General features: G+C 34.5%; 1 protein-coding gene and 1 non-coding gene across 2 annotated transcripts in view; both read left to right on the top strand.

Annotated features, from left to right (window-relative positions):
- The window catches only part of NAALADL2 (N-acetylated alpha-linked acidic dipeptidase like 2), a 971,471-nt gene that overhangs the window by 923,798 nt on the left and 26,325 nt on the right, over positions 1-21,348 (top strand). Inside the window, exon 13 of the mRNA XM_025377768.1 lies at positions 3,357-3,555. Within this exon, the coding sequence (XP_025233553.1) occupies positions 3,357-3,555 (199 nt within the window). The remainder of the gene's footprint in view (positions 1-3,356; positions 3,556-21,348) is intronic.
- LOC112619842 lies at positions 17,642-17,745 on the top strand. The gene has a single exon (XR_003118342.1). It is a non-coding gene; the product is annotated as a U6 spliceosomal RNA (small nuclear RNA).

The raw sequence follows: 21,348 nt of genomic DNA, 5'->3' as shown, positions 1-21,348 counted from the left end.
AAAAAAAAAAAAAAAAAAAAAAAAAAAAAAAAAATATTTTTCTTTTATTTTGCAATTATAATGGATTTTTAGTAAGAAAATAAAGGAAATAGCATTTGTTGATGCTTATTATGCACCAAACATCTCCTTGAATGATTTTGTAGACATTGTTTAATATAATACATTCAAATAAAGACATCTCATAATTCAACATTCACTCTACAAATATATTAATAAATGACTACCATAAAACAGATATTGTGCTACAATCTGGGGATACAAAGAGAAATAAAATGCATTTTCTGATTATATAGGGTTCTTTCCAGTCAGAAAGAGTAGAGAGGGCAGATAAGGATCAAAATATTGCAGCTGCTATGATAAAAGTATGTAAGTTAATTATTCATTGATTAAATGGTACAACTGGCACTTTTAGGTGCTAGGGAAATGGCAGTGAATAAAAGACACAAACCTTTTCCTTAACAGAACCGATATTCTAGTAGGGATCCTAAGGAGCATAAAAGACCAATCATTTGGGGTCACAAAAGCTTAAATAGGAAAGGTAACATTTCTTTCTGGTCTGATTTAAAAGAACAAGCAAGCTCTAATTGGCAGAGAAATGGCTACTAGAAATCTTTGGAGCATCATTTATATATCAAAATGATTGAGTGAACATTGAAGATAGAGCTACTTTTCAATTTGTAACCTCATACCCTTGAAGTAATGCATACGGTGTGTTGTGAGTGGCTAGTTTCCACTATCAGGGTCCTTTCTGGAGCCAGTCAGTTCCTAAAGCTGTCAGTTCTCTACGTCTGTACTACCATGAAAGGTAAATTCATTTAAAGCTAAGTAAGGTAGAATGGTACAATTTGTCTCACTTGATTCAGTAGTAATGTGTTCAATTCTGTAATGTACGTTAGATCAGAACAGATTTTTCTTTCTTAAATGGAAGACTCTCAAGGATGTCGAACTTGTTTTTTCTGTTGTTCAGTCTTTCTAGCGTAATTTAAATGTGCTGTATCCATCTTATTCTTTCCTTGTGCAGAGATATTCCCTGGAAGTTATCTATGCATTAACTTTGCTGAACCATCAAAATTTAGGACAAACTATTTTCATAAAATGGCATTGAGTAAGTTATTCAGGGGCTAGATTTTCTAGATGACCTAAAATACCCATTCTTGCAACCTCATTTTGTTGTGAAATCAAATGAGATAATTAATGAATATGAAATGCACTTTGGAAACATCAAATGCCAAAACCTTGTGAACTCCTACAATTGATTTTATTCTTATTGTTAATTTCAGTGAACAGGGAGCTACATATTAGCCTCAAGCATTATTTCTCCTTCTACCACAATTTTTAACTAGATTGTAGAATATTGAAAATTAGCAAAAATGACTATGTTCTCTAAGAACATTTCATGTAATCCTACCTGTGAATCTCTTTGTAGCCCTTATGAAACTACTTATCTCTTTACATGCTTTTATTTGTTATCAGATTTTTTTTCTAAACATACTTTATTGAACCTACTTTGCTTATTTGGTAAACAATTATTGAATTTCAACACCATGCTGGGCACTAAAGACATTGAATTGTAAAACAGTCTCCATCAAAGGAAGGAAAGTGAGAATAAAAAATTATCATTATTTTAGAAGTTGGTAGTTCTATGACAAACATATTTAATGTATCAGCTATACATATAACCTAGTTTTCCTTTTCTTAGCGTATCACCTCTCTGTAATTTTTCTTAAATATGTATAGAATAATCTGAGTAGCATATTGAAATCAAGATTCTTGGCTCCGCCCCTAGAAAGAATCAATAGTTCTGGGAATCTGCATTTTCATAAGGACCAAGTATAATGGGAACTGGTAACCCTTGGACTTTACTTAAGAGAGTCCTTTTGTGATGTTTCCCTTTTGCCCAGGACTTCTCCTAGTGAAGGCCTCAGGAGGCCTCCATTCATCACACCATCTGTCTGTCTCAATGTCATCCTTTCAAACTGCCAATTTAGGTTATCCAGCTCTACTTTCCTTCATTACCTTGACTTGAAGTGATCCTCTGTAGTGATGTGCCAGTCTTGTTGAAGTCAGTTGTACCTAGTCTCTGAGAATGATACCAGTAATTGTTGTCTCACTTAAAGGCTGATTCTAATGGTGAGATACCTAGAAGAAGATGTGAGGGAATGCCCCTCTCATGACATGGTGAGAGAATTTTTAAAGAAAGTCTTGAATCACATCAGCTGAGAAGTGCTTACCCATAGGGAAATACTGAACAAGTATTAATCATTTAATGCTCTATAAATAAATCTATGAAGCAGGTACTATTATTACATTATTGTTGCATTACTACATGAAGCAGGTACAATTATTATATACGTTTCATAGATGAGGACACTGAGGCTCAATAACTTTACCAATATCACATAGATACTAAGTGGTAGAGCAGATGTAAACTCAAGTGGACTGGCTCTAGAGTTCAGTGGACAACTATACTAGTGTTGCCTTTCTCTTAGTCAAAGGTATATCCTGTGGAGCCTTTGCTACCATCATTCTTTTCAGAATGACTTTTAGTAAGTTATGCTAACAACTGGAAAAGAAACAAAAACAAACACAAACCTCCAAAGTAAAACAAAACAATGCAAACACTACATAAAATAGTTTTTAGTGTATTCTTAGGTCAAAGATATATTTCAACCTCACATTTCAGGACATTTCTAATGAAAAAAAAAAAAAGAACCCAATATACACATGACAACATATAGTAACATATCTCAGGTTCTCAAGAGAAAAGATCACAATTCAATTTTTATTTTCTTCCCTGAAATACAGTTTACTCTCTAGTGAACATAAATTTTTGAGTCAGAAAGATCAAACTTCTAATTCTGTCCTGTTATTTACTTGCTTGATAACCTATGACAATTTTCTGACCTTACTTAGTTCTCATCTTCTATGAAATGTGACAAGCAAGTTTTGGTCAATATTAAAGACATAGTGCCTGGAATATAGCAATCCTTCAACAATCAGTACTGTACATATTTACCATTATTATTATTATGAGCAGTTATAAACTTAATTTAGTAGAATATAAAAACAAGTTTAGACAGAATGCTTTGGGCAAAATAAATATATTCTCAAAGTTTACTTGATACTGAATCTTTTTCCTTGGACAGGTAAGGTTCAAATACATATACCCTTGCTTTTGTCAAGTGACAAAAAAAAAAAAGAAACAAAAAAAGGAGAGAGAGAGAACAGTCAACGACAATTTCCTCTTCCTTCTTCAGTGGTCTGTCTGGTTTATAACTTAGAGTCCTGAAGGGAAAATGCTTAATTTGCTCCCGTGAGAATGTCTCTTCTGAGATGGGCTCATTTATCTTCACCAGGTGATCAACCCAACGCTCATCAACTGTTAGCCATGGCGTCACGCCTGCGGGAGAGTGCTGAACTTTTTCAGTCTGATGAGATGCGACCTGCTAATGATCCCAAGGAGAGAGCATCCAACCGCATCCGGATGCTGAATGACATTCTCCAAGACATGGAGAAAAGCTTTCTGGTGAAGCAGGCGCCGCCAGGTTTTTATAGGTAGGATGCATGTCTCAAAAATTATATTTTTTTTGCCCTAAATTAAATGTTTATGTTTAACTTTCAGATTATGTACCTTCTATGAACATAACAGTATTTAAAAAGAAACTATAAAGCAGTTACTCATTTGAGGAACTTCCCCCCGCAAAGAAAAATTAAACTGCAGAAATATAAAATAACAGAAACTTGGCTTAGCAGTAGCACAGAGAAAATGAGTAAGAATTGTCTTACATTAATTTCAATATGAGTCAAATGTGATATGGCCAATGAAAAAGCAAATAGAATTATAGGTTGCACTGAGAGAAATGTACTTTCTTGACGAGATCAGGGAATAGGTCCATGCTATTTTTTCCTATGAAGATCCCATCTAGATTAATGTATTTAATCCTGGAAACTACATTTTTATGTTGGCGTTCAATAAGTTTAATATTTAGGGGAAAGTGGGATTTAGACGGATATTGAAACAACTGAAGAATTAGGCTTGTTTGGTTGGAGAGTCACATGGAATGCTCTCTGAAAATATATTAACAATTATATGGAAGGGAGATTAGATACAGATTCAGAGAATACTATGAGTACAGTATGGCTTTGTTTTTGAAGTTCCTTATATAGTAGAAGATAAATGAAGAAAACATGAAGTTTAAAAGATTATGGTACCCATCACTCATCATAAAACCAAGTCATTAAAACCGCAATGAGAAACCATCTTACACCAGTCAGAATGATTATTATTAAAAAGTCAAAAAATAACAGATGGCGAGAAAGCGGAGAAAAAGTAATGCTTATACACTACACTGTTGGTAGGAATGTAAATTAGTATAGCCTTTATATATACTTGGAAAACAGTATGAGATTCCTCAAACAACTAAAAATAGAATCACCTTTCAATCCAGAAAGCTAATTTCTGGATATCTACCCAAAGGAAAACAATTTTTTATATCAAAAAGATACTTGCATTCATATGTTTATCACAGGACTAGTCACAATGGTGAAGTCATAGAATCAACCTGAGTGTCTATCAACATATGATTGGATTAAAAAATGTGGTATATGTACTCTATGGAATACTAAGCAGTCATCAAAAGGAATGAAATCATGTCTTTTGCAGCAACATGAATAGAGCTGGAGTCCATTATCCTAAGTGAAATAACTCTGAAACAGAAAATCAAATACCACATGTGCTCACACATAAGTTGGAGATCAATAATAGATACAGATGGATATACAGAGAGAAACAGACACTGGAAACTGCAAAAGAGGGAGAGTTGAAAAGTCACATACTGGATACACTGTTCACTATTCGGGTGATGGGTACACTAGAAGCCCAAACTTCACCATTACATAATATGTCCATGTAACAAACCGGCACATATACCTCCTGAATCTCTGCACATTTTAGAAAAAGATTATGGCATATTTAAACAGTTTTTATTTAACTGATAATTCTATGAGACACAACATATAAATACATACTCTTCTGTTTAATATATACATATCTAATGTGTGTATTATATGACATATTTAGTATATGTATATGTGTATATATAGTATACATATGTATATATTTGTGTATATATATTTTATATATGTGTATATGTGGGTATGTGTATATATGTATGTATAATTTTATGTAGTGTGGAAGTCTAAATTTGTGGCCCTTTAAGACTGAAAGTTCTGGCCTAAACTCCTCCTACTCCATTCTTCCCCCAATATCTCTTTGCCTCCCGCTTCTTCTCATGATATACCCTGGTCTAGACATACTATGTATAAACAAAGGTTTTAACTAGGACTAAAGAATTGATGTACAGGTATAGAAATCTTCATTACATATGAGAAAAAAGTAAAAGAATAAATATTTTGCTATTATAAAGTAGCAAAAACCTTATCACTGCAGACATTAAACAATAGGCTGGGTGGCCCTAAGCACCTGAATATTTGGACCACATGAGGTTTAAGGTGCCCATTAGTACTAAAGTTCTGTGACCTCACACATCACGTAATCTTTCAACATCTTAATTTCTACATCTATAAAAGGAGATAGTGGAATGAGACACCTTAATAATAAAAGATGTTTTTAAAGCCTGATATTTGATAATTTTCCTTTATGATTTTAAACTCATAAAGGTATGAGTTTAAAGATATGGTTAAGACACTTTGTAAGCTCCTTGTATTTTTTTAAGCATCAGGGACATAGCTGTCACCTTAAGTTACCTTCCCTGATGAGGTATATTCTAGTGGTGGGAATGGGGAAACAGAATGAACAAAGTAATTAAATAAATATAATGATGCTAGATGTAATAATTGCTGATGAGAAAAATCAAACCACATTTTAAAATCTAGCATTACTAAAAAGTCATAAAGTAGATAACTTAGGTTATATATATATATATATATATATATATATAGTAAATTATTCTATTTACTTTTAAGAAAAATTCAGAAATTATTACAAATTATATGGAAATAACATAGTTTTGTATAATACAGTAAGCTTTCCCCATTTGTCTTTTTTGGCACTTGCACTGGAAACGGAAGACCCTTCTATGTTCTAAATTATACAGCTGGTAAACTTTTTATTATCCTTTCAAAAATGTTTATGAACTCAATTTACTTGATCATGCATTTTGAGTAGAAAAGTAGATATTTGTCTGCCCCTGAGTTAAAAATGATTAAACATTTTTTTCCTGTTAGTAATGTAATTACATATACCTTGTGTTCTCATTATGCAAGCCTCAAAGTATTGATTATAATAATGTGCTAACTCATATAACAAACTTTAGGAGTGAAAGTTTTTGGTTCACTATTTTGAAATTGTGCTAAACTATTACTATAGTTATTGAAGGGATACATGTCTCCCGTTCTTTTCCTTAGCTCTATTAATTCATGTTAGTTTATTAATTTATATATATTAATTTATGTGTGTATACATATATATACTATAACAGTGTAAATAGATTACTTTCATTTAGATGTATCTGACTGACCTTTATCTCAAAATTGTCACAAATTTGTACTTCATTTATAAAATACGTAACAAATCATCCTACTTCATGTTTTTTCTTGATAGCTAATTCACATTTCTAAAAATTACCGATGCAAACATTTCAAAATTACAATAGGATTTACACTCTCAATGGTTATAAGCACATTCTCAATGGGGAAGGAAATATTCAAAGTAAAAATTTGAGTTTAAGCAAATGAAAAGTAGATTGATTATTTATAGCGATAATTATATAGAGATAAAATACAATTGTTAATAATATTGTACAAAAGAGCATTTGGTGAACAGGGTTCAATTTCTTTTTAATGTTAAACAGTCTTTAGAGATGTTATTCACATAAGAATCTCACTCTTTAACCCATTGGATATACAGAATTCTCATCTAATACACAAGAAAGAAGTGAAAAATGATTTGCATTTTAAGAAAGTTCTTGACAGAACTTCACTGTATAAAGCCAAATACTTCATTTTGCATTTAGATCATGTCCCAAAAAATATCGTCTCAATAAAAGTGCCACTAAACATTGGAAAATATTATTTTTGGAATATGCAGAATAATATTCCCAATAATCTGGAAACAGAGGATTCAAAGATTTTGAATCCTATGATGTTGCATCTAAAGCTGGCTCCTCATTGAACGCTGCTCTGTGCAATACTGCTGGAAACTGGCAATATAAGATCCCTACCTTCAAGGAGCTTAATTTAATTCAAGAGCTAAAATACATAAATTATATATCAAATATAGGTACAGAATACTTACTCAAAGTACCCAATGAATACTACAGCCAAGAAGTACTTTTGTGATTCAGTGAAGAGAGAAAGTATTGTCTTGTGGTAGTCAAGAAATACATTTTTTTTTTTTTTTTTTTTTTTTTTTGAGATGGAGTCTCGCTCTGTCGCTCAGGCTGGAGTGCAGTGACGGGATCTTGGCTCACCGCTACCTCTGCCCCCTGGGTTCAAGCGATTCTCCTGCCTCAGCTTCTGGAGTAGCTGGGATTACAGGCACATGCCACCATGCCTGGCTAATTTTTGTATTTTTAGTAGACACAGGGTTTCACCATGTTGGTCAGGCTGGTCTCAAACTCCTGACCTCGTGATCTGCCTGCTTCGGCCTCCCAAAGTGCTGGGATTCCAGGCGTGAGCCACCATGCCCAGCCACAGAAGACTTTATAGGGAAAGAGAAAGATGTATATGGGCTTGAGGGAATGATAGTATGCCCATTAAATTAAGGTGCATTTCCAGGACAACAGTTTGAAGAAAGACACAAAGGAGAAGTTGTGTGTGGTGTGCTCAGGAGTGAAGTACAAAAGGTAGACTAGTTTGAATGGTCATTGGGTTCATGGTTATGCAAAGGTAGGTAAGATCAAGTTGTGGAGTCCCTTAAATGTTCTGTTGAGAGGTTTGGGCTTTATTTTTCAAGGACACAAAAAAGCCATGGAGAAATATGTGTTGTTAGGAGGATTTATCTGGTGTTCCTGAGAGGGTGCACTGGAGTCAGGAGAGAGCAGAAAGCTTTAGGAAGAATATGGGAGTAGGAAAGGCATGGGGTGAAAAGAACATGAATTGACATGTTGGTGTCAGGAATGAAGAGCCAAGGGCCAATTTAGGAGGTGATGTTTAGGAAGAATTGGTTAATTTAGTGATTGTGTGGCTCTAAAAATCTTGTTGCAGGTTGATTTTAGAATTCCTCTAGGTCTAGGTGGGAAAACAGGATTGAGTACTGGAAAGGGCCTCTTCTCTGCCCTATTTATCTAGCCATTTAGGTAAAGCACTCTGTGTCTACATGTAATTATATGAAGATCTGTGGATAAAGATAATTTCTAAAGTCATTTCCAGCTCTACAGACTATTAAGTCTCACAACCTCTGTTTTCAAGGGGGCATCTAATTCTGAGTAAGGGGAGAGGGAAAGGGCACCAGGATAGACTGCAAAGCCATAAATGAAAAAGCTGTGAAGTACTGAACTTGGTCAGTAGTGGGGAGCCAGCAAAACAATATCTATGTTCAGGGACCACGTCAGTGAAAGTATGTTGAAAATTACAAAGCGTCACGAAATTATCACTACTATCAAATTCGGCAGTGTAAAATTTGACTTGTTGCTCTTGAGTAGACAGGGGATTCTGTATTTTCTTAAGAATTCTAAATCTTCTATCTCATTCCTTCCTTTACTGTCATTCCAGTAGGCAGTGCTCTACCACTCCTGGGTACTGTGTGTGTCTGGAGAGATCTCTGGGCGTCTGCGTTTTGCCATTAGATCCTTTTTTGCTCCCTGTAGTTACTACTCCACAAAAGCAGAGCAAGAAGTCTGACCTGGTAAACCTGTGCATTCCCACTATAAAAAGCTTTTCTTAAACAAATTGATAGTCTCTATTTTTTAAAGCAGGTTTAGGCTTAGAAAATAATTGAGCAGAAAGTACGGAATTCTCGTATGACTCCTCAGCATCCCCTCTTCCTAGACACAGTTATCCCAATTGTTAAAATCTTGTGTTGGTATATTTGTTACTATGAGCCAATCTTGATACAACATTGGTGAATCAATATAGATACAAACTAAAATGAATAGTTTAATATCAGGGTTCGCTCTTTAGGTTGTATATTCTTTGGGCTTTGACAAATGTATAATAATATGTACCCACTGTTGCAGGGTCATATACAACAGTTTTACTGCCCTAAAATCTCTTGTGCTCCACCTATTCATTCCTTCCTACTGAACCTCTGGCAACCACTGATCTTTTCACTGTCTCCATAGCTTTGCCTTTTCCAGAATGTCACATATTTGGAATAGTACAGCATGCAACCTTGTTGAATTGGCTTCTTTCACTTAGCAATATGCAGTGCATTTTCTCCATGTTCATTTCTTTTTATCACTGAGTAGTATTCCATTGTATAGCTATACCAGTTTGTTTATTCATTTATCTATTGAAGGGCATTTTTGTTGCTTTCAAGTTTTGGCAGTTGTGAATAAAGTGGCTATACATATTTTGGTGCAGGCTTTTTTGTGGGCATACATTTCAATTTATTTCAGCAGATACTAAAGTGTGCAATTGCTGGATAATGTGGTAAGCCTATGTTTAGTTTTGTAGGAAACTGCCAAACTGTCTTTCAAAGTTGCTGTACCATTTTTCATGCCCACCAATAATCAATGAAACTTTCTGTCGCTCCACATCTTCATCTGCATTTGTGTCAGCGTTTTGGATTTTAGCTATTCTAATAGGTGTTGATATTTCATTGTTGTTTGAATCCGCAGTTCCCCAATGGTATATGATGTTGTGCATCTTTTCGTATGCTTATTTGCCATCTACATATTTTATTTGATGTGGTATCTGTTCAGCTCTTTTGCCCATTTTTAAAATTGAGGGATTTTTTCTTATTGTTGAGTTTTCAGGCATATTTTTATACTTTGGACACCAGTCCTCCATTAGATACATGTTTTGCAAAAGATTTTCTCTCAGACTATGGCTTATCTTTTCACTCTCTTAACAGTGCCTTTTGCAGAGCAGAAGTTGTTAATTTTAATGAAATTTGAAAATTAAATTATAATTTTAATAAAATTCAGTTTACCAACTTTTCTTTCCTATGCTTTTTGTGTCATACTTCAAAAGTTATTGTCAAACCCAAGGTCACTCAGATTTTATCTTATATTATCTTCTAGAAGTTTTGTAGTATTGCATTTTACATTTAGTCCTATTATCCATTCTGAGTTAATTTTCATGAAAAGGATAAGGTCTGTGTTTCAATTCTTTTTTTTTTTTTTTTTTTTTGCATATAGATGTCCGGTTGTTCCAGCATTGTTTGTTAAGACTCTTCTTTCTCTGTTGAATTGCTTTTTGTCATACAATATAGTTTTAATATTGCTTTTTGTGATAAGCATCTCACTTGTTCACATTAGAATAGCTTTCAAAATTAAGAATACCAAATAACAATGATATTATAAGAGAGCACTGGACTTGGGATCTTTAAAAGTAGGAAGAGATTTGAGATGAAAATTTGTCTTTTTCTTCTTAAATGGTCTGCAGCAAGATAATTAGCATTTCTGAGCATCAGTTTTTCATCCCAAAAACAGATCTCAAGAGATTATTAATACTTCAGACTCTGATAATGTTCTCATTTCTAAAGCTCCCCCATATAACTATTAACCAAGGGAGACATATTTAAAAATTAAGTGACACCAGTTCTCTTTCCCCAGAATCACAGCAGTGAAGTATTTCTTTCATGTTTAATTTTCAATATATTGTCCTTCCCTTTATTAAACCTTTGCTTATTGCTTGCCAATTGAGGGGTTGCAACATCTCATAGAAAATAGAGTTTGAGGAGTGACATTAAATATGCAGTTAAGAAAAGAGTAAATAAAATATCTAAGTAGCACTAGCTTCTAAAATAAATCTTGGGTCTTTAAATGACAAACCTTTTCTAGTAGAAAAGACTTCTATCAAATCACTTTCTTTAGGCGTTTGGGGAGTACTGTTGTATAAGCATCATGGTCTTCTGGGGCATATTCTCCTACATGTTTTAAGTTTTGACATTTAAACTACTTTTTAGATTTTGGAACCAACCATTTTGTGGTTGAAATTTAATATCTTTTTAAAAAGTGCGTCTTCTTAGCTTATTTTAGTAAATTTCAGCAAGATTTCCAGCCTTGTCACAAATTACTCCAATGTTTAAGGGTATGAGTCTTTGAGGTTACTGTTGTGTCTCTATCTCCTTTCTTCACTCACCCATACACTAGCTTACATAGTCTTAAAATGAGACAGCAATAATTATTGCCCTCTCTTTTATTTAAAGTGATTGGACTAAACTGAACAGAAACAGAAAGATCTTTGATTTTAATCTTTTAGTATACAAATAGAAAGCCATGGGATTTCAAAACTGCTCCAAACAAAAATATAATGACAAAGGATTTCTATTAATATGCTGCTAATAACATGTGTGTAAGGTATATGAACATGACCCCACATTTATGCATTAAGATGGCACATCTCCGTAAACATCTCATCTTTATTCTCTCTCCACATTTAAAGAGATAGCAGTTAAACAGTAATAAGGGTTTCCTTTCTTCCCCATTCTGACACACACATACACACACACACACACACACTGCTGCATTACTGTGGTAAGATAGGTTTATCGGGAAATTTTACAAAAGGATAGGAAATTTGGTGTGGCTTTGGAAAAGAGAATCAGAGATTCACTCTTTCATTTGTGTTGATTTGAAAGGCGTGAGAAATCAAGAAAGCAAACATGAGCTAGTGTCTAATTCTGACTGCTACATAGAAATAGGACTCTTAGGAAAAGTGAACATCCTCCAACACCACCATTAGAGACGAATTAAAGTCTAATTATTACATTTAAAACAAAACTATTGATTATGGTCTAGTATTCCATTGTTAATTTTTATGTATGGTATTTCAGTTACATCTTGGCTAAGCAGACTACAGGGACTATCTAAGTAACTATACTTACATTATTCTTTCTTTGGGAAAACACTTCTGAGTTCCAAACAATGGCCATAATCAGGAGTTTGGGGAGCACAGCCTATTTGTAATTTGAGGGACAGTACATGTATGTGTATACACATTTGCATGCCTTGTGTATCTCTGGCATTGTGTCCTTATGGAAGATGTCACAGCAGGTTCATAATAAAGGAAATTATTTCAGAGATTGTCACAATGACCTTGTGGAAGTTCAGGGGACCATTTCAAGCTAATCCTAGCCAAGACCATTTTTTTTTTGTTAGCATCCTTGAAAGCAGAAAAATAGCAATGTAAATGTCAAGATGCTTCTGCCTTTAACCAAGAATAAACAAAGAAAGCAATCCACTAAAAGTATTTTTCAAACACACAAGCTCCCAAAACTTTGCTTTTGAAAGATGTTAGAATCGGTTTATACTTAGGCAAGCAATGACATGAGACAGAACTATTAAAAAGCCACATTTCCCAGGTATTATATAATCAATTTCCATCTACATATTCAGTACATACATAAAATTTAGAGGTTGAAACTCAACCCCCCTCAAATCACTTCAGAATAACAATGATCTCATTATACAGTTTTCATGGTGTTTTAATTAGAGTTAGTTATATAAGTCCCAATAGAACCTCATGTTCCACGTTTGATTAGGATAATGACTACTTTGTTCGGGTTGTACTTTCTTTTAGTGAGGTGTGGGTGGTCTGAATGGAACTAAAACCCCAGCATTGTTTCTCTTGTCATTAATTCTATCAGCAATGCCTCTGATTTCTTTAGACTATGAAAAATAACTAGTGATTAAGAATTACCATAATGCTTTTAACATATTTTAATAGCGACCATTTGCACAAAAGAATCTATGTATGAATACAAAATTTTATAATCTACACAATGATAATGTAAAATTTCCAAAAGAAGGTTGAAGACCTGGCTCATATACAAAATCTTTGTAACGTTGATCATTATATACATTTCCTTTTACCCTTTTATGAATAAATACATACATTAGTTTTATAATTATGTATCCTTTCATACTTTTATAGTTTCCACTTATAAAAGGAGCAAAAAAGCTCCCAAATTTTAAGAAAAACCGATTAATATACTGAAATTCAAGCCTCATTTTTTTCAGTCACTCATTTTGTCAATATTAAAACAGAGAACATATCTCATTTTAACAGACAGCATTCAAACACAATTTGACTAGACATTTAACAACTTGTTTCAAGGCTGGTTCAACATTCGCAAATCAATAAACATAATCCAGCATATAAACAGAACCAAAGACAAGAACCACGTGATTATCTCAATAGATGCAGAAAAGGCCTTGGACAAAATTCAACAGCCCTTCATGCTAAAAACGCTCAATAAATTCGGTATTGATGGAACGTACCTCAAAATAATAAGAGCTATTTATGACAGCCTCACAGCCAATATCATACTGAACGGGCAAAAACTGGAAAAATTCCCTTTGAAAACTGGCACAAGACAGGGATGCCCTCTCTCACCACTCCTATTCAACATAGTGTTGGAAGTTCTGGCTAGGGTAATCAGGCAAGAGAAAGAAATCAAGGGTATTCAGTTAGGAAAAGAAGAAGTCAAATTGTCCCTGTTTGCAGATGACATGATTGTATATTTAGAAAACCCCATTGTCTCAGCCCAAAATCTCCTTAAGCTGATAAGCAACTTCAGCAAAGTCTCAGGATACAAAATTAATGTGCAAAAATCACAAGCATTCTTATACACCAGTAACAGACAAACAGAGAGCCAAATCATGAATGAACTTCCATTCACAATTGCTTCAAAGAGAATAAAATATCTAGGAATCCAACTTACAAGGGATGTAAAGGACCTCTTCAAGGAGAACTACAAACCACTGCTCAGTGAAATAAAAGAGGACACAAACAAATGGAAGAACATACCATGCTCATGGATAGGAAGAATCAATATCATGAAAATGGCCATACTGCCCAAGGTAATTTATAGATTCAATGCCATCGCCATTAAGCTACCAATGAGTTTCTTCACAGAATTGGAAAAAACTGCTTTAAAGTTCATATGGAACCAAAAAAGAGCCCGCATCTCCAAGACAATCCTAAGTCAAAAGAACAAAGCTGGAGGCATCACGCTACCTGACTTCAAACTATACTACAAGGCTACAGTAACCAAAACAGCATGGTGCTGGTACCAAAACAGAGATATAGACCAATGGAACAGAACAGAGTCCTCAGAAATAATACCACACATCTACAGCCATCTGATCTTTGACAAACCTGAGAGAAACAAGAAATGGGGAAAGGATTCCCTATTTAATAAATGGTGCTGGGAAAATTGGCTAGCCATAAGTAGAAAGCTGAAACTGGATCCTTTCCTTACTCCTTATACGAAAATTAATTCAAGATGGATTAGAGACTTAAATGTTAGACCTAATACCATAAAAACCCTAGAGGAAAACCTAGGTAGTACCATTCAGGTCATAGGCATGGGCAAAGACTTCATGTCTAAAACACCAAAAGCAATGGCAGCAAAAGCCAAAATTGACAAATGGGATCTCATTAAACTAAAGAGCTTCTGCACAGCAAAAGAAACTACCATCAGAGTGAACAGGCAACCTACAGAATGGGAGAAAATTTTTGCAATCTACTCATCTGACAAAGGGCTAATATCCAGAACCTACAAAGAACTCAAACAAATTTACAAGAAAAAAACAAACAACCCCATCAAAAAGTGGGCAAAGGATATGAACAGACATTTCTCAAAAGAAGACATTCATACATCCAACAGACACATGAAAAAATGCTCATCATCACTGGCCATCAGAGAAATGCAAATCAAAACCACAATGAGATACCATCTCACACCAGTTAGAATGGCGATCATTAAAAAGTCAGGAAACAACAGGTGCTGGAGAGAATGTGGAGAAATAGGAACACTTTTACACTGTTGGTGGGATTGTAAACTAGTTCAACCACTATGGAAAACAGCATGGCGATTCCTCAAGGATCTAGAACTAGATGTACCATATGACCCAGCCATCCCATTACTCGGTATATACCCAAAGGATTATAAATCATGCTGCTATAAAGACACATGCACACGTATGTTTATTGCGGCACTATTCACAATAGCAAAGACTTGGAATCAACCCAAATGTCCATCAGTGACAGACTGGATTAAGAAAATGTGGCACATATACACCATGGAATACCATGCAGCCCTAAAAAAGGATGAGTTTGTGTCCTTTGTAGGGACATGGATGCAGCTGGAAACCATCATTCTTAGCAAACTATCACAAGAACAGAAAACCAAACACCGCATGTTCTCACTCATAGGTGGGAATTGAACAATGAGATCACTTGGACTCGGGAAGGGGAACATCACACACCGGGGCCTATCATGGGGAGGGGGTAGGGGGGAGGGATTGCATTGGGAGTTATACCTGATGGAAATGACAAGTTGATGGGTGCTGACGAGTTGATGTGTGCAGCACACCAACATGGTACAAGTATACATATGTAGCAAACCTGCACGTTATGCACATGTACCCTAGAATTTAAAGTATAATAATAATAATAAAAAAAACTGACCAAAAAAAATAAAATTTCAATTGACAATGAAATAAGAGTAATTAATCTGAGATCCAGTCTGCTAGTATCAAAATAGTAATCCTTTTGTGTATAACTGTTTGGGTTTTATAAAAATGTTTCTTTCAGTTTTAAGGTACATCCTCATTTAAAGTGAGACAAAAATTACTGTTGTCATATTTGCAAGTCAAGACCCATTGCCAGTCTGAGAGTGAGTTGTGACTTGATGGTATATTGAATAATTAAGACTAACAATAACAACAATACTTTCCATAGAGGATGATTTGTTTATACCAGGCACTGTGCTGCACATTTTTCATGTATTATTTGTAACACTTCTAACAATTCTGCCAGATTGGTCTTATTATTCCCTTTATACATATAAGAAAACCAAGACTTAGAAAAGTTAACATGTGGCAGAAATGGGATTCAAACCTAGTTTGTTTTCTTTAAAACCACTACTCTTTCTGCTAGACAATACCACATACATTTGATCCAAATTATCCCTAGTTTGCTCAGATATCACCAATAAATTTAATTAGATTTTAGTGTTAATATAGCCAAATATGTATAAATTAAGTTTTCCACATTTCAGAATTACATCCCTTAACCTGATAGTGACAAAATTGCATCTGTGAGACACCAAATTTATCCCTATGTCTGGAAAAGACATATGCCTTATTGTCCTAAATCAGTAACATTATCTTGTATCAAAATAGTGTCTATCCCTTTGTGTCTCTGTAAATCTTAGATGTAATTTAAAAAGTAGGCATATTTCTCTGCCAAATCTCATATACTATAATTAAAAATGTTTTTACATAAATAACAATATAGTATAGAGGAGGGCTCAGTAGACTGGGAACTTAAGAATTGTGGGCTGAAGACCCAAAAGACTCCAGAATAAGTCACTTAACTTCCATGACATTTACTCTCTAATCAATTAGGTAAGAAGAGATAAACTAGTGAATCTCTAAGATAATGAAAATATTAGTTGAGGAAGTGTTCATAACTAATACAAATTGAGTTCCATATTTTGAAATGCATTTCAGGGAAATAATTATTTCAATGGGTTCCCTATGAAGCCATGATAGACATTTTAGCATTTGTTTCTCTCTCCTTTATTTTATCTGCTATTTTATTTTATTTTATGGGTATAAATATCTTTCTGATTTAATATGATCCAAAGAGAATTAAGAGAAAGGATCATGCTGAGTATTTTCTTTGTACTGAAGCACCTGAAACCTCATTTTGCTACATAATGAAACTAAAGTTTCCAATTGCTGTGTAAATCATATGTTTAGTAGATGAAATGCTCAGGAATCATTTTGCACTTGACATTTTCTAGATTACGAGTAGCAGAATTTTCTTCTTATAATAAGAAAGTAGATCTGTAAGCCACAAAAACTATGGAGCAAGTATGGCATATTGAGATGATACACAAGGAAAGGACAGGCAGCCAATAGGCACGATTCTATAAAGCACATATTTAGTCCTGTACACCATCCCCAGTGGAATCCTTTGTTCAAATGAAATCTTACATGAGCTACACTAGTTGATAAGGAAAGGAACATGAATGTTGCCTCTGTTTCCACAGTCACCTCGAAGGAGTCCCTGGTTTGCCAGCCACTACACTTGATTGTGCTGCTTAACCAGTCTGCTTGCTAAAAACACAAGACTACAACATTTTCAACTGATTAAAAAATATAGGTCTGTAAATTTATAATCATACTTAGATTAGATCAACTTGGAAATGTATAAGGGCAATAATGGATGAAATGGGAAGAACTCACCCCATAGTCTATAATTAGAGTTAAATATAATACACGACTTAATTTATAATTGATATAATCCTTATAAAACTGCAACAAACCCTCAAATTACATACAGTGGGGTTCAAGCATTTCCTCCAAGCCTACCTTTATCTGACAAGTTTCACTGAGAAAGTTAGAAGGCAATCTAGGTATTCAAATTAGGAATAATTTGAATAGAATTATAAGTACATATGTGCATTAGAAGTGTTGAAGATATAAAAGTGATGGAAATGCTCACTTTGGTATCACATATATTAAAATTGGAATGATACAGAGATTAGCGTGGCCTTTGCGCAAGGATGACATGACAATTCATGAAGTGTTCCATATTATTATAAACAAAAAAAGATGTATTTTAAAGTCAAGGAAGCTTGAAGTTTCTTTAGCTTTCTTTAAGCTAAGTTTCATAGAATCAAGAACTACTAGAACTGAAATAGGACCTTCAATGACAGCACCCGCCGCCTGCCGTTCTCAGGCAGGCAACTTCCAGCAGTTCTCTGAGAAATTCTGTGAATATCCTTTTGACATTTGCCTGTTTGTCTGCCTGCAACCGTTGCTGAAGAAAGCAGATTCGGTTCTACTTCTGCCTTCCAAGTCCTGCGTGATGACTGTTGCAAATTTTGTATCTTTTTCTGCACTTTGAAAAATGTTTGTTGACTAATGTATCCAGAGAAACTTTCTTGGTCCTTTATGCCCTTTTCCCTAGATCTTAAAAGAACAGGGACCTGCCTTGTGCCATAATTGGTCATGATGGGGTTTTATTGGGGTTTTGTCGGCCCACACCAGGATTTATTGGGATTGTTCCATGTATAATACATGTCCATATCAAACAATGGTTAGGCTATCAGGATACTGCCTATGAGAATTTTAAGAACTAAATAAAACTCATGTACCAGACACTTAATATACTGGATGTATATCTCTGGGCTTCACAATAGCTTATGTAATAATTGTTGGAGCTGGTCATTTTACCAGGCCTTTCTTGTTTCAAAGCCGTCTCTCTCTCGCGTACTCCCAGGGGCTCCGTATACAGTTTTTTGATCTATCAGATTACTCATCCAGGTTGGTATTGTCCCCATGGTGTTGGTAAGGGCTCTGAAGCTCAGAAAAATGACTTTTTCTTTTCTTCAAAGTTACCAGAGATGGTAAATTACATGAATTAGTTAAGGAATAGAACCTGGTTGCAGCCATTCTGAATTTTATTTTAAAAAACAAATTCAGTCAGGCATTTGTTTTTTGACAAACAAAAGTGGCTCACGCCTGTAATCTTGACACTTCCGGAGGCAGAGGCTGGAAGATCACTTGAGGTCGGGAATTTGAGACCAGCACGGCTAACATGGCGAAACCCCGTCTCTACTAAAAATACAAAAACTTCGCTGTGCGGGGTAGTGCGCCCCTGTAGTCCCAGCTGCTCCGGAGGCTGAGACAGGAGAATCACTTGAACCTGGGAGGAGGAGGTTGCAGTGAGCTGAGATTGCTCCACAGCACTCCAGCCTGGGCGATTGAATGACACTTTGTCTCAAAAAAAAAAAAAAAAAAAAAAAATTGTAGTAGCTTACAGACTGGAGTGGTATAAAAAGAAGATTTCAAACAGAGTTTGAACAAAATGGTCATATTGTGAGCCAAAAGAGAAGTAGAATATATTTTATCTTACACATACAAAAATGGATATTTAATACTTTGCTGTTACTCCTATCTAGACTATAAGATTAATGCTAAATTAATATCACTAAACAAGTGATATTTTGTTTCTTGCATTTCCTGATTCTCTTTTTAATCTTACTACCTTTCTTACCTATAAGTTAGAATTTGATGTCACTTTTTCAAAATACTTATCTAAAATTACTACTGATTCCATTATACTTATGAATTAATATGCTTATGAATTAATATGCATATGCAAAACTATACCAGGCACTGAGAATACAATGCTCAAAAATATAAATATCAACCTTACCCTTTGGGACTTTACTTTCTGTTGGGAAGAAACAGAAAATAAGCAGACAAAAGAACAAATAAATATGTAATCACAAACTTTACAATTGTCTTGAAGGAAAGAAACATCACCTTTTCCTTTAAGGTAGCTAAATAGGTTTGGGGGAGTAACTTGGGCTGAGACTGAAAAATTAAACAAGGGCCTAGAGGCCACAGAGAGGGGTTAAGTCTTATTTTCAAGACCTTTAATATCTGATTATAGGTAGATTATAACATATTTTTTGTCTATTTATGTGTAATCTATCATCATGTATTCTGTATATCTCTGATTGCTACGTAGAAAACAGATTTTAGAGGTAATGGAAGAAATGGAAAAATTAGCACTGATGTGCTCTTTTAATAATCTAGGCATGTCAGTCAGGATTTTCCAGAGAAACAGAACAATAGGACAGTAAGAGATTGCATGTATATGTGTGTGTGCATATGTGTGTGTGTGTGTCCCTATGTGTGTGTCTCTGTGTGTGTCTGTGTGTAATTTTAAGGAATTGGTTCATATGATTGAGGAGGTTGGCAAGTGTGAAATCTATGGATAAGGAAGGCTGACAACTCAGGAAAAGTTGATGTTATAGTCTTGACTCCAATATCTGTAGGCAGGCTGTAGCAGGCTATAAATTTACTTAGAATTTCTATATTGTATTAATAGTCCAAGGCAGAGTTCTTTTTTCTTCAGGATACCTCATGTTTTGCTTTTGAGGCCTCCAACTGATTAGATGAAGCCTACCCACATTATCAAGGGCAATCTCCTTTACTTAAAGTCAACTGATTGTAAGTCTTAATTGCATCTGTAAGACACCTTCACAGCAACATATGGACTAGTGTTTGAACAAACAACTGGGCAGTATTGCCTCACTACATTGACACGTAAAATTAATCATCACAGAGATCATGTTGGTGGGAACGCAAATATAGAGGAGATTAATTTGTAACATTTCAGACATACAATCTACAAAAACTTGGTGATGGATTAGACATGAGAATAAAGATGAGGGAAGAAATCAAGAATAGCAGATCTTTCCCATGAGGAGTGGGTTTTAACAGCTATGATGTAGAAACAATGAATCTTTTCTAAATGAGATTCTGCTGACTCCAGCTCAAATAATATGATTGACAAAGCAAGATTACTTTTGTTATGCACTTTAAATGACTAAATAATCTTGAGAAGAAATTCTGTTTGTATCTGTCTAGTTATATTTGGCTAATCCTAATGTAGACTAAAAATTTGCCTTGCCTTCTCTTTCTCATCCAAAATAATTATATGCAAATAGTAATCTAGTCTTTATGCAATAATGTGAAATGGGAGGAAACATAGCCAAATATTTCTGGAAGGGATAGCCTTCAACTGTGCCAGGTACAGTGCCTCCAATTCTTTTATTGCTAATCATAGTAGGTCTCATCTTCTAATCAAAGCTTACATATGCTACACCAGGGAGTTTGGATGATATGCTAACTCAATCTAATTTTACACAATATAATTCAAAAGCCAATAAAATGTAGCCTTGTCAGACACAAAAGTTTTACAGGGAAGAATGTAATATAGGCACCAAATGTTAAGTATCCTCTCTGCAGGTGGTTTGTACATTTCCTGTGTTTCCAATTTCTCTTTTCTTTTCTTAACCATGAAATTAAATAGACAGCTTTGAACAACTAACGAATAGGCATTTTTTCAAAGCTGATTCATAATGCCATCTTTTTTCCTAAAATAGAATATCAAATGGGTGAATAGAAAGTCATTTCAGACATAGAGATAGAGAGTTAAGAATTAAAAATGTAGTAAAATATTTTTCTAGATTAACTACTAGAGATTGATGAGTACTTATGCTTCATTTTACTTCAGAAAATGTTTCCCCTTTTATTTTATACGTTTATTATTATAAGTCACAATTGAAAGGCTTGATAATCCATAAAATCATATTTTCCAAAGTCAAATTATTAATTTTGCATA

Source organism: Theropithecus gelada, chromosome 2 (genome assembly GCF_003255815.1).
Source record: "Theropithecus gelada isolate Dixy chromosome 2, Tgel_1.0, whole genome shotgun sequence".
Lineage (NCBI taxonomy): Eukaryota > Metazoa > Chordata > Mammalia > Primates > Cercopithecidae > Theropithecus > Theropithecus gelada.
The sequence above is the reverse complement of the archived record's forward strand: the minus strand, read 5'-3'. Positions and strand labels throughout refer to the sequence as shown.